At 37.8% G+C, this 15,135-nt stretch overlaps 1 protein-coding gene across 1 annotated transcript in view; it reads left to right on the forward strand.

Moving 5' to 3' along the window:
- Positions 1-15,135, forward strand: part of Lpin (phosphatidate phosphatase LPIN) — a 54,380-nt gene that overhangs the window by 15,781 nt on the left and 23,464 nt on the right. The window contains exons 2-8 of the mRNA XM_070098833.1: positions 1,915-2,109; positions 3,956-4,100; positions 4,603-4,834; positions 5,384-5,566; positions 6,220-6,462; positions 7,756-8,032; positions 8,916-9,142. Of these exons, the coding sequence (XP_069954934.1) occupies positions 1,915-2,109; positions 3,956-4,100; positions 4,603-4,834; positions 5,384-5,566; positions 6,220-6,462; positions 7,756-8,032; positions 8,916-9,142 (1,502 nt within the window). The remainder of the gene's footprint in view (positions 1-1,914; positions 2,110-3,955; positions 4,101-4,602; positions 4,835-5,383; positions 5,567-6,219; positions 6,463-7,755; positions 8,033-8,915; positions 9,143-15,135) is intronic.

Raw genomic sequence — 15,135 nt, forward strand, 5'->3', positions numbered from 1 at the left:
GGAAACTGTAAAAATAAAAAGATTTTAAGATGCTGTGTGATATTCAGTAAGTCATTGATTTTGAGGAGGAAGAGAAGGCAACCTAGGATGCTATCTTGGGATAGGTGATGGTGAATGTAGTGCCCTCATTAGGTCACTTTCCTTGTGTGGGAAATAGCTGACTGAAAAAGTTTAATGAATGTTAAGACAATGATTGAATTTATGATGGTGAATGTATGTACTACTTTTCTTTCGGAGAAGGTCACCTTACATTGGTAAGAGACAGCCGGTATATTTAAAAAAAATTTAATTTATCCATGGAGGCAAAGAAGGGAATGTACAAAAGTGTAGTGGTACCAACACTTATATGAATGTGAAGCTTGGGTTGCAAATGCTGCAGCGAGGAGGCGGCTGCAGGCAGTGGAGATGTCCTGTCTAAGGGCAGTGTGTGATGCAAATATTATGCAGAGAATTCGGAGTGTAGAAATTTGGAGAAGGTGTGGAGTTACTAAAAGTATTAGTCAGAGGGCTGAAGAGGGGTTGTTGAGGTGGTTTGGTCATTTAGAGAGAATGGATCAAAGTAGAATGACTCGGAGAGCGTATAAATCTGTAGGCGAAGGAAGGAGAGGTAGGGGTTGTCCTCAGAAAGGTTGGAAGGAGGAGGTAAAGATTTTGTGGGCAAGGGGCTTGAACTTCCAACAAGCATGTGTGAGCGTGTTAGGAGTTAATGGAGACGAATGGTTTTTGGGACCTGACGAGCTGTTGGAGTGTGAGCAGGGTAATGTTTTGTGAAGGGATTCAGGGAAATCGGTTATTTTTATATATCCAGACTTGAGTACTGGATATGGGAAATAAAATGCCTGCACTTTAAAGGAGGGGTTTGGGATATTGGCAGTTTGGAGGGGTATGTTATATATCTTCATATATGCTTCTAAACTGTTGTATCTGGGTGCCTCTGCACAGTGATTATGTGTGAGTGAGGTGAAAGTGTTGAATGATGAAAGTATTTTCTTTTTGGGGATTTTCCTTCTTTTTTGGGTCACCCTGCCTCGGTGGGAGACGGCTAACTTGTTGGGAAAAAAAAAATCTTTCATACTTCAGTTAAAGTATTAATGTCATCATGCCATCTCATTGTGCCTCGTATCTCTTGTAAAGGACTGTGTATTTATCTTAAATTGTCAAGTGGCTATCTTCAGATTTGTAAGCTTCCACTTTCCCTTGTATACATTTTTTCAAGGCAACATTCATTATTTTCTTAATCGTCTCACTTCATTTGACATCTGTGGGAACTAGCTCAATGATAAGTCTACAGATTTTACTAAAGCATAATTTATCCCCTTTAAACACAATTTTATATTAAAACCATGATGTAAATATAATGTTTTATTGTTTGTATTTCTTCATAAATTATTGGATAGATAATGTAGATAATTACTGGAATATTGAACATATGATATATGTTCTATATAGACATCATCATCATCATCATCATCATCATCTCCTTGCTAGGTACATAGAAATTCTGCTCATTATGAAAAGGCTGCAAAATTTGTAACTTAATGGCAATCAAAAGTAGATACGAAAAGAATGAAGGTTGCCTACATATTAGAAAGTAGTAAAATAAATTACCTGTGTGGTGCTAGATTGTGAAATGCAGCATATACTGTATGTAATAATTACTGAATTACTGTACTGTATATGTAGTAATTACTGAAATACTGTACTATATATATGTAGTAATTACTGAAATACTGTACTGTATGTAGTAATTACTGAAATATTATATGTGCTGTAGGTTCCAATGTTTGTACTGGACTGCAATTAAACTAAATTCAATACAGAAATTTGTTTAGGGTGTATTTGCTTTTTTTTTTCTTTTTAATGTTTTCCTCTTGTGGTGTATGATGTAGTAGCATGTGTGGTGGTTCTCCCTAGATGATGAGCGCTCTGTGTTGGGCAGTATGTTTAGCTTCATGCGCGCCACTAAGAAGGCTCGGCATAACCCTGAGAGTGAGGGCATTTATCTCGATGATCTCAACTTGGATGAGCTTGACCCAGAGGTGGCTGCTTTGTATTTTCCACGTAACTTCAAGGTTCCTGAAAAGCGGGGATACAACACCTACTCATCTGGTACTGTATGACAGAGGCTGCTGCGAAAATTTTAGTGTTTAAGAGAGTAATGCAAAACTCTTAATATTGTTGACTTTGCAGAGTAATTAATTTTTTTGCTTAACTGAAAAGCATTGAAGCTTTTAATATCTAAGCTTTTTATAAACTATCCTTTATGATAAATTATATTATTGACATTTTGTATAGGCCCTCAGTAAAATCATGCACAAATGTGTTTTTGATGTCTTACATTTTTACATTTTTTCAAAGAACTATTATGCTGTGTGGTACAGTAGTGATATTTGGAGGTAGAGAAATAGGTGTTATTGGAAAGATTTAGCTCAACTTTTTCCTTTAATTTTTGTAACAAAATTTAAAAGTGATCCCAAGTACTGGGATTATAATTTAGTTTCCATGTTTCTCATTTATCTCAAAAAACCTTTGAGTTTTTTGTTTGGATATTAAGTGATGTAAGTTTTCTTTGAGCACTTCATATTTGCAGTCCTGAATTAGAGATACTCAAGATATTTTTTAAGCTTCAATATGGATGGATGTGAGAAATTGGCTATAATAGTAGATTGTGCATCTGCAGTTGTTTTGTATGATCTTTTTGACAAAGTTGGAGGAACTATTGGAAAGCTTCTAGTGCCTACAAGGAAGTTTCCCAAATGCTGGTGAAGGGTTTATTATTCAAGGAATTGGAGTGAAAATGATTAGCTGCTGGATGGGCAAGTCAAGGTATTGGAGAGATAAACAATATTTTTAAGATTTAGGTGATGACAAAATAGAAGTAGTGATTTTGTGCATGAGGCAGGCAAGAATAGGATATGTTAAGAGTGATAAGCCACAAATGAGTATGTAGGAAGTATGCAAGGCAGCAAGCAGGTGGAAAGGAGCAAAGCAGCAGGAATGGGCAAAGTTGAAAGATATTGAAAGCAAATGATGATGTAGTTTTTAATGGTGCATGTGTTTAATATATGTATGAAAGAAGGGAATATGCCTAAGGATTAGAAAAGAGCATGCATAAAATAATTCTTTTTTTTAAGAGGAATTGTAACCAGAGAGAAAACTAGGAAAAGATACGTAATTAATCTTAAGAGAATGGGGTAAAGTGTATAGCAGAATTATGGAACAAGTTAAGGTTAAAAACTGATACGTAGTAGAATTGCAGGGAAATAAGATGAATCTGGAATGAAAAGGAATGTGTGCATAGTGTTTGCATTAATGCATGCATGTAAGCAATGCTTAGATAAGGGAAAGGAGCTGTTTGTGGCATCTGTAAATTTGAAAAAGATACATGATAGAGTGGATAGTGGAAGTGCTGTCATTGGTGTTGTGGATAAACTAAAAAAAAAAAAAAAAAAAAAAAAAATAGTAGTGCATTAGGCTTAGGTTAAGGTAAATGAAGACAGGTGATGGTCAAGATTTTTGTGTGCTGTTGGAGTGTGAGCAAAGTTATAACTATGAAGGTTTGATCATTTGATTGGTGATGTCCATACACTTCTGGAAGGACAACCAGGGAATGAATGCTGGTGAACATGTTTTCCATTTTTGGGTCACCCTACCACTGTAGGAAAGAGTCTGTTTTAAAATCAGTCAAGGCTGAGATCTACAAGTGTACCTAGTACAAAAAAAAAAATGGAATATCTACTGGTACAATAGTTTTTGACAACAAGGGAAGTACTAATATTAATAATTTGCCAGATGAAAGCTCACTGAGTATATAGGATGAAGTTTGAAGTTCTGTAACCTAGTATTAGGTTTATCCCACTTTTTTATACTTTGTGGCAAAACAAGATGCATGCTGTAGTAAGAACTGGTATATACTACACATTGTCTTTACCTTACAGTTGTACCATTTTTACAGGTGGCCTCAAAGACGAAGATGCTGAATCTGGCAATGGGCCCTCACTTCCACAATCGCCTCACAGTGTGGAAGGAGCAATTGGTGGACTCAAGACATGCAGTGACTCAGATTTTGAAGACTCTAGGCATCCTATATTTGATTATAAGTAAGATCACTTTTATTTTATGCAGATTTTCCTTATGTCTCAGATTTATTACTATAATTGCAACTCATACAGATAAACAGTTTGTATTTTAAATGCAAGGTACTACATAAATTGTTTCACTGAAAATAATTATTTTTATATTTGGCTATACTGCTTTGGAGACAATTATTTTAATATGCTGGGTCCAGTAGTGAGTTGACCAACTAATGGTTTAGTTGAAATTCCATTATGTTCTGCTTTACAATTTTATGAGATGAATAGAAAATTAAAACTTGTACTGTTAACCATTGTATCAGTTGATACATTGGTTAGGATTAGGAAGTAGGCCTTTTATTAATTGTCAGTTAATAAAAGACTTGCTTCCTAATCCTGTCTACTTGAATGTTTACATTTGCAAGAAGGGTTTATCTCCACAAAAGGGATTTTCACACATTTTCCTATTAAGAAGGATATTACATTTTAAATTAGTAATTTTCTAGTACAGTTCTATTTTTCTGTTTAGGGGCTACGACGATATCGCTTTCTCTCTTTGTGGACGTCTTAATGAGTATGAGGGAAAGTTTCCTGAGAGCCTCTTCCTGCAAAGCCTAGTGACTTATGATGATTTCTGTGAGAATCTACAAATCCTAGATAATCCTGACCTTGTAATAAGGTTTGGCGGCAAATACCTCAACTGGACTACTGCTGCTCCTCAGATTCTCTCCCTAGTACTGTTCCAACGACCAATCCCACAGGTATGGAGAAAAATTTTTTGTTAAGCGGAGAAATGTGTCAGGAGTGTGATTTTATTTCTTCATAAAATATGCTATTGTAGAATAAATGGTTCTTTTCATAGTAATAATAATACAGTAATTTTTTTTTCACACTGGCTGTCTCCCACCGAGATAATGCCTTGAAAAAGAAACACTTTCACCATCATTCACTCAGTGCTCAGATGCACTTTTGGACTCCAGATATCCCCATCCCTCCTTTAGAGTGCAGGCACTGTACTTCCCACTTCCAGGACTCAAGTCTGGCTAACTGGTTTTCCTGAATCCCTTCACAAAATGTTACCTTACTCACACTTCAACAGTTTGGCAGGTCCCAAAAACTATTTGCCGCTACTCCTATCTAACACGTTCACACCTTCCTGCTGGATGACCAAGCCCCTTTCACACAAAACCTCCTCTGCCCCCTCCCTCCATCCATTCCTGTGGTGACCCCCTACCCCACCTTCCCTCCACTACAACATTGAAACCCTGTTTATATTTTTATTACATATATTTTTTTCCTTTTTTTTTCAGAAACTAGCAGATAATCTCAACAAGGAGCACATGCCAAAGAAGGAGATACGAAAACGTTCAGAATCAAGGGGATACTCTTGGTTTTCATCTTGGAGACGTAATAACCAGACTGAAGATTTAGAGAGCAATAAAGAAGGGAAGAATGACTCTGACAAGAGGGTAGCATCTCAGGGCAGTATAGAGGTAGGAATAATTTTTTTATTAAATGATTTGTAAAGAAATTTTTTTTTAGAAAATTAAAAGGGATGAATTGCAAGAGTAACATCTTTGAGTATAGTATTATTACAGATGTCAGAACACATTAACTGATGCTTAATCTGGAGTTAAGGTAAAATATTGATATTAATTTCTTAGTTTTTAAGAAAATTAGCATGCTAAAACTTTTTTTTTTTTAATTTTAGACTAATATCATTCTCATTTATTAAACATAAATCTTGTATAATATAGATTTTGAAATGTTTTATTGTCGGCTGTGGTGTAAGATAAATAATGGTAATGTATAAATATTTTTTTTATCTTTGGCTAATTTCTTTATCCTACTCAACACAGTGTTAGGCAGCCTTTTGTGACTCCAATTCATCTCTGATCATTTCCTGCTAATTCCAGACTCTCCACCTATGAAAGCAGAATCTTCTTTTCTCCCAAGATTTTGCAATCTTGAGGTATTTGTGTCGTATTGCATGCACTGAACATTTGTAATTCTATCAGTCTTTTCTATTTCTCCCATCATTGCTGTTTTATTAATCTATTGAGGAAAAATACATCTTAAATTATAAAATTGCTAGACTAGGTATGGATGTAACTCTCTACTACAGATTTGCCAATTCTCTTTTAAGCTCCGTCAAGGAAGTTCGGCTTCACCAACAGATGGCACTTCAAGCATTCATGATTCCAACCTCATAGAAGTGACTGCTGCTGAGACTCAGACAAGCTTACCTGGAACTCCAAGAAAGAAAGGACTTCATAACTGCAAAATTGGAACAGATTCTTCTGAGTCAGAGGACCTAGAGGATAGAAAAGATGGAAGTTTCCATGGAGAAAGATTTAAGAAGAGCTTAAGATTATCATCTGATCAGATTGTAAGTTTATTAGTGATTGTAGCACTTACTAACTTCTCTTGAATTCCATTCAAATATTGTACCATGCTTTTTCCAATTACTCTTGATAAAAATCTGGTACCTTTTGTGTGTGTATATATATATATAATCTATATCCATATCCATATATCCATCCACCAATCCTGCTGCCTCATCATCTTGATGCACTGACTGTGTTAGTCTTCATAATCATTTATGGGTCTTCTCTCCTGGTAAATCTAATTACATTTTGACCCATGCATGAGATTTCTTCCTCTTTCATCATCTACATTCAACAACTTGTAAAAATATTTTCTCTAATCCTCTACCCCATAATTCCCACCCTGTAAGAGACAAGCCAATTTACTTTACATCATAACAAAAAAAAAAAATGAAAAATGTACCATTCACTGCAGCATGTATCCTTTTGCAAAAATATTTTGAACAAGACTCACGAAATCATAACGACACAATTGCAAACAAACCATACCACGGGTGGGGTTTGAACCTGCGGTAAGAGAGTCCAACTAAGTATATTTCTACACCATAGGAATGTTAGCTTAGGCACCACTGTATCCACAAATGCAAGTTTTTACAGACGAATCTCCTGCTAGCATGGCTGTGACGAACTCTAGCTCAAGTCCCCTCAAAGCTGTCAACATGACTCAGGAAATCGTAATGACACGATTGCAAACAAACTGTGGCTAACACGACGGTCTGGAGTTTTGAGACACTCTTACCATGGGTTCAAACCCCACCCGTGTTATGGTTTGTTTGCAATCATGTCGTTATGATTTCGTGAGTCATATTGACGGCTTTGAGGGGACTTGAGCTAGAGTTCATCATGCCCATGTTAGCGGGAGATTCGTCTGTAAAAACCTGCATTTGTGGACACAGTGGTGCCTATGCTAACCTTCCTATGGTGTAGAAATATACCTAGTTGGATGTATCTTATTGAAGCTAGCTGGCCCAGTGGCTAACGCGACGGTCTGGAGTTTTGAGACACTCTTACCGCGGGTTCAAACCCCACCCGTGGTATGGTTTATTTTGAACAAATATTTTTTAAATACTTAGGTTGACCCTAAAAAAGAAATACATTCACCATCATTCATTCAATAGCTGTTTTTCCAAAAGTGTGCAAATATCACAATTAAAGCTTTTCTCTATACAATAATTTATTTAGTGTTGTCTTTGAAAAGAATCTTGTTTAATCAATTTGCAATTGTTTAGGTGCCTAGCCTTCATAAGGCTTGGAAATCTGATAAAAAATTTGCTGTCTTTAAAATTCCCTAACAGGCCAAACTTAATCTGCGTGAGGGAAGCAATGAAGCACTCTTCTCAGTTACAACAGCTTACCAGGGAACAACTCGATGCAAGTGTCATATATTCTTGTGGAACTATGACGACAAGATTGTCGTGTCTGACATTGATGGCACCATAACAAAGTCTGATGTTCTGGGTCACCTTTTACCAATTCTGGGCAAAGATTGGGCTCAGAGTGGTGTAGCTCAGCTCTTCACAAAGATTAAGAACAATGGTTACCATTTCCTCTACCTCTCAGCCAGGGCTATAGGTAAGCCACTTTTACAGTTCAAATATACTAATAAAAAGATGTAACAGAGTGGATCATTTCATATAAGTAAGAAAAATATATTCTGTTTTATAAAGGCAAAATTTTTCGGTGCTAGCTAAATTTAATAGCTCTTGATCAAAGGATTGGGAGATACTCTATTGCTTCCTTTGATCAAACCTGATTACATTCTATTTCCTAGGCATTGTATGACCCAACAGTTCAGATCATCCTTCCAAATGGTAAATATCTCTTACCCCTCCTTTAGAGTGCAGGTACTGTACTTCCCACCTCCTGGTCTCGAGTCCGGCTAACCGGTTTCTCTAAATCCCTTCTTAAAATGATAACTTGCTCATACTCCAACAGGTTGTCAGGTCCCAGAAGTCATTCGTCTCCACTCTAATATGCTCACACATGCCTGCTGGATATCCAAGCCCCTTGCACACACAACTTCTTTCTCCCAAAATATGAATCTAATATATACTATTTCATAAAAGTGTCATCTCAGAAACAGTTGGAGGGAGGAGTAAAAGAGACTTAGTTTTAGGGACTTAAGCATCCAGCAGGCTTGTGTGAGTTTTAGATCAGAGTGAATGGAGACAAATGGTTTTTAATGGATGTTCTTTTGGAACCCAAGCAAGATGACCTTTATGGAGAATTTCAGAAAAACTGGTAACCAGACTCAAGTTCTAGAAGTGGGAAGGGCAGTGCCTGCACTGTGAGGATGTTGCAGTCAGAGGGCAATCTAATTGTGATGTCATCATACTTCAGAAAGACAGTGATTGCACAGTTGATGGTGATGAACAATGGTCACCTTGCCTTGGCAGGAGACTCCTCCAGCATATTAGATGGTTGGTCACTTAGAATATATTGTGTATTTTTTCAGGACAAGCACGCATTACCAGAGACTACCTGAGGTCCATTAAGCAGGGAGACCTTTCATTACCTGATGGACCTTTACTGTTGAATCCCACCTCATTAATACAAGCTTTCCATCGTGAAGTGATTGAGAAGAAACCTGAAGAGTTTAAGAAATCCTGCTTAAGGGATATTAAAGCACTCTACCCTGTGGATAGAAATCCCTTTTACTCTGGTTATGGAAACAAAATCAATGTAAGGAGAATCATCATCATTTTTTTTTTTAAGATGTGATAACCAAAAATCTTTCTTCAGAAGGGCCCTACTTTACAGTGCTTTGCTTTACAGCATTTCACTAATGCAGCGGTTTTCAATTTTACCCATTCTTCATATATTCAAACTTCCTACAATAAATATATTTACCACTCACTATAAGCTAAGGACAAAAATATTTTAAGGTAAGCAATGTGTGTACTGTATATGCATTTTTTAGGCCTAGCTCTGTTGCTCAGTTAATATATGATAGTGTAAGCAAGTTAGCTGGCTTTCATATGCATTTGAAAGTGAAAAAAGGCTGTGTTTCACTTTACAACAATTTTTGCTTTACAGCAGTAGCCCAGAACCTAACCTGCTGTACAAGCAGGACCCGCCTGTACAGTGGAACCTCGGTTTTCGTCGAATTCGGTTTTCAACGACTTCTTTTGTCAAAATTTTGTCCCAGTTTTCATTCATCACCTCAGTTTTCGTCGAGTTGACAGTGGTCCACCGTACCGAACGTGTCCGCCCACGCCCACACAAAGCATCCCACGTGTTCTGAGTCAGTCTGGCTTTGTTTCTCATTGGTAGAGGGTGGTAGTGATGGTGGTAGAGGGCAGTCTTGATGGTGGTAGAGGGTAGTAGTGATGGTGGTAGAGGATGGTAGTGGTTGTGATGGTGGTAGTGATGGTTGTAGTGGTTGTGATGATGGTAGAGGGTGGTAGTGATTGTGGTAGAGGGTGGTAGTGATTGTGGTAGAGGGTGGTAGTGATTGTGCTAGAGATAACCTCTCCTCCCTCTCCTCTCCTTGCTGTCTTCCATATGCCAACAAGAGTCTTCAATAAAGGTAAAAGTGATGTTAAAATGTTCATTTATCCATTTCATTAGTCCTTTATATTTATTTCTCATTGTTTTCTGTATGTAAAACTATAGTTATTCTCTATAATATGTATTTTTTGTTAATACTTTTGGGTGTTTGGAACAGATTAATTGGATTTACATTATTTCTTATGGGAAATATTGTTTCAGTTTTCGTTGAATTGGGTTTTCGTCAGACTTTCTGGAATGAATTAATGACGAAAACTGAGGTTCCACTGTATATGAATATTTGATAGGTATTTTTTAAGGATGGGGTTAACCTTGGAAATTTTTAATGAAATACTTGATTATATATATATATATTTTTTTTTTTCAACAAGCCGGCCGTCTCCCACCGAGGCAGGGTGACCCAAAAAAGGAAGAAAATCCCCAAAAAGAAAATACTTTCATCATCATTCAACACTGTCACCACACTCACACATTATCACTGCTTTTGCAGAGGTGCTCAGAATACAACAGTTTAGAAGCATATACGTATAAAGATACACAACATATCCCTCTAAACTGCCAATATCCCAAACCCCTCCTTTAAAGTGCAGGCATTGTACTTCCCATTTCCAGGACTCAAGTCCGACTATATGAAAATAACCGGTTTCCCTGAATCCCTTCACTAAATATTACCCTGCTCACACTCCAACAGATCGTCAGGTCCCAAGTACCATTCGTCTCCATTCACTCCTATCTAACACGCTCATGCACGCTTGCTGGAAGTCCAAGCCCCTTGCCCACAAAACCTCCTTTACCCCCTCTTTCCAACCCTTTCGAGGACGACCCCTACCCCTCCTTCCTTCCCCTATAGATTTATATGCTTTCCATGTCATTCTACTTTGATCCATTCTCTTTAAAAAAACCAAACCACCTCAACAACCCCTCTTCTGCCCTCTGACTAATACTTTTATTAACTACACACCTTCTCCTAATTTCCACACTCCGAATTTTCTGCATAATATTTACACCACACATTGCCCTTAGACAGGACATCTCCACTGCCTCCAACCGTCTCCTCACTGCTGCATTTACCACCCAAGCTTCACATCCATATAAGAGTGTTGGTACTACTATACTTTCATACATTCCCTTCTTTGCCTCCATAGATAACGTTTTTTGACTCCACATATACCTCAATGCACCACTCACCTTTTTTCCCTCATCAATTCTATGATTAACCTCATCCTTCATAAATCCATCCATCGACACGTCAACTCCCAAGTATCTGAAAACATTCACTTCTTCCATACTCCTCCTCCCCAATTTGATATCCAATTTTTCTTTATCTAAATCATTTGATACACTCATCACCTTACTCTTTTCTATGTTCACTTTCAACTTTCTACCTTTACACACATTCCCAAACTCATCCACTAACCTTAGCAAATTTTTCTTTAGAATCTCCCATAAGCACAGTATCATCAGCAAAAAGTAACTGTGTCAATTCCCATTTTGAATTTGATTCCCCAAAATTTAATCCCACCCCTCTCCCGAATACCCTAGCATTTACTTCCTTTACAACCCCATCTATAAATTAAACAACCATGGTGACATTACACATCCCTGTCTAAGACCTACTTTTACCGGGAAGTATTCTCTCTCTCTTCTACACACCCTAACCTGAGCCTCACTATCCTCATAAAAACTCTTTACAGCATTTAATAACTTACCACCTATTCCATATACTTGCAACATCTGCCACATTGCTCCACTATCCACTCTATCATATGCCTTTTCTAAATCCATAAATGCAATAAAAACTTCCCTACCTTTATCTAAATACTGTTCACATATATGCTTCAATGTAAACACTTGATCTACACACCCCCTACCCACTCTGAAACCTCCTTGCTCATCCGCAATCCTACATTCTGTCTTACCTCTAATTCTTTCAATTATAACCCTACCGTACACTTCTAGTGCCAACCCTACAGCAATAAGGGTGAGAATTCCAATAGAGATGTAGAAAGAGATCATTGATAAGTATGAAAGTGGAGTGCGTATCGCCGACCTGGTCAGGTTGTACAAGAAACCCCAGTCAACCATCGCTACTATTGTGGGCACCAGAAAGGCAATCAAGGAAGCTGTTCTTGCCAAAGGTTTAACTGTGTTTTCGAAACAAAGATCGCAAGTGATGGAAGATGTTGAGAGACTCTTATTGGTGTGGATAAATGAAAAACAGCTAGCAGGAGATAGCGTCTCTCAAGCGATCATAAGCGAAAAGGCTAGGAAGTTGCATGAGGATTTAATTAAAAAAATGTCTGCAACTAGTGCTGATGTGAGTGAATTTAAGGCCAGCAAAGGTTGGTTTGAGAGATTTAAGAAGCATAGTGGCATACATAGTGTGATAAGGCATGGTGAGGCTGCCAGTTCGGACCACAAAGCGGCTGAAAAATATGTGCATGAATTCAAGGAGTACATAGAGACTGAAGGACTGAAACCTGAACAAGTGTTTAATTGTGATGAAACAGGCCTGTTTTGGAAGAAAATGCCAAGCAGGACCTACATTACTCAGGAGGAAAAGGCACTCCCAGGACATAAGCCTATGAAAGACAGGCTTACTTTGTTGATGTGTTCCAATGCTACTGGTGATTGCAAAGTTAAGCCTTTATTAGTGTATCACTCGGAAACTCCCAGAGCGTTCAGGCAAAAGAATGTCCTCAAGGAGAATTTGTGTGTGCTGTGGAGGGCAAACAGTAAGGCATGGGTCACTAGGGACTTTTTCTATGACTGGTTACACCATGCATTTGCCCCCAATGTGAAAGATTACCTAACTGAAAAGAAATTAGAACTTAAGTGCCTCCTGGTGTTAGACAATGCCCCTGGTCATCCTACAGACGTGGCAGAGCGACTTTATGGGGACATGAAATTCATTAACATCAAGTTTTTGCCTCCTAATACCACTCCTCTCCTGCAGCCCATGGACCAGCAGGTTATTGCAAACTTCAAAAAACTGTACACAAAAGCTCTGTTTGAAAGGTGCTTTGTAGTGACCTCAGAAACTCAACTGACTCTAAGAGAGTTTTGGAGAGAGCACTTTAATATCCTCAATTGTGTAAACCTTATAGGTAAGGCTTGGGAGGGAGTGACTAAGAAGACCTTGAACTCTGCTTGGAAGAAACTGTGGCCAGAATGTGTAGACAAAAGGGATTTTGAAGGGTTTGAGGCTAACCCTGAGAGGATTAGCCAGTTGAGGAATCCATTGTGGCATTGGGAAAGTCCTTGGGGTTGGAGGTTAGTGGGGAGGATGTGGAAGAGTTGGTGGAGGAGGACAATGAAGAACTAACCACTGATGAGCTGATAGATCAACTTCAACAGCAAGAGGCCAGACCTGAGGAAACTGGTTCAGAGGAGGGGAGAGAGAAATTGAAGAAGTTGCCTACTACAAAGATTAAGGAAATGTGTGCAAAGTGGCTTGAAGTGCAAACCTTTTTTGATGAAAATCACCCTCACACAGCTATTGCAAGCCGTGTTGGCAACCTGTACACTGACAATGTTGTGAAACACTTTAGGGAAGTCATAAAGGAACGAGAGGTACAGGCCACTATGGACAGATATGTTGTGCGAAAGAAGTCCAGTGACTCTGAAGCTGGTCCTAGTGGCATTAAAAGAAGAAGGGAAGTAACCCCAGAAAAGGACTCGACACCTCAAGTCTTAATGGAAGGGGATTCCCCTTCTAAACACTAACACTCTCTCTCCCCTCCTCCCATCCCATCAATCATCACCAGATCTTCAATAAAAGTAAGTGTCATGTAAGTGTGCATGCCTTTTTCAGTTTGTGTGTATTAAAATTAACATTTCATGTGGTAAAAAAATTTTTTTTTCATACTTTTGGGTGTCTTGCACGGATTAATTTGATTTCCATTATTTCTTATGGGGAAAATTCATTCGCATACCGATTATTTCGCATAACAATGACCCCTCTTGCACGGATTAAAATCGGTATGCGGGGGTCCACTGTATATTATATTTATATATATATATATTTTTTTTTTTTTTTTTACCCTTCCAGAGGGGGCATGGATGTTGAAGGGCTCTTGATCCCAGAAATTAGAGGTAGTCTTCCCTTCCTTGAATTAAGCTTGATTATCTCCCATTTCCCAGATGCTGAATGACCCCAACAACAAGAAGAGTAATAATAGTTTTCCCGGAAGATATTTCGAAGTAGAGATTAAAGTTTAAGAAATTTTTCACAGCTTAGATTTATAAATTTGAATAGGCACCTATAGTGTGTTGCTCAATGAAGAATAAAACTTAAACTTGTAACAAAATTATTTCATAACTAAGAGAATAATTATGAAGAAAGATTGAAAACCATTGGATAAAGACAGGAAACAAAATCTTCAGTTATGTAGAATGCAGTGTACAAAAAAAATAGTGGGTTGTATTTCTTTATGAACCAAGTAGTTAACACGTGGAATGATTTATATGAGGTAGTTGTGTGCAACAGCTTTTGTAAAGAATGAAAGATAAATCTGATAACTAAGGCTGGATAACTAAGGCTGGCAGGACACTAATGAGCATAGCATTATGTAGCTGCCAGTAGATACAGTGGACTCTTACAGTTATCATGTATTAAGCTCCTGAAGACTACCTTGCTTATGAAATTATGACATATGGTGCAAGTAACATGCTGGGAATTAGGGTCAAGTTCTTATTAACTAAAAAATAAAGTTTTTATGTGTTACAATATAGATGTCATTGTCTTTTGGTCTAGAAATATCTTGAGGACATATAGATGTTATGGGCATGTAATAAGTACATTATGTAGATTTAACCTAAGATAACCCAATAAAATCAAGCAGTGTGACTACTTGTAGCAAAAAAATATTATGTAAAATATTTCCTGCTGTATCATAAATTTGGTAGTTACCTTGATGTCAGTGGCAGGAGTTGCTATGGCCCTACTGAGCTAATGCAAATTCTAGATCTTTCTTTCTTTCTTTCAACACACCGGCTGTATCCCACCAAGGCAGGGTGGCCCAAAAAGAAAACCGAAAGTTTCTCTTTTAAATTTAGTAATTTATACGGGAGAAGGGGTTACTAGCCCCTTGCTCCCGGCATTTTAGTCGCCTCTTACAACATGCATGGCTTACGGAGGAAGAATTCTGTTCCACTTCCCCATG

The sequence above is a fragment of the Cherax quadricarinatus genome, chromosome 65 (assembly GCF_038502225.1).
Source record: "Cherax quadricarinatus isolate ZL_2023a chromosome 65, ASM3850222v1, whole genome shotgun sequence".
Classification (NCBI taxonomy): domain Eukaryota; kingdom Metazoa; phylum Arthropoda; class Malacostraca; order Decapoda; family Parastacidae; genus Cherax; species Cherax quadricarinatus.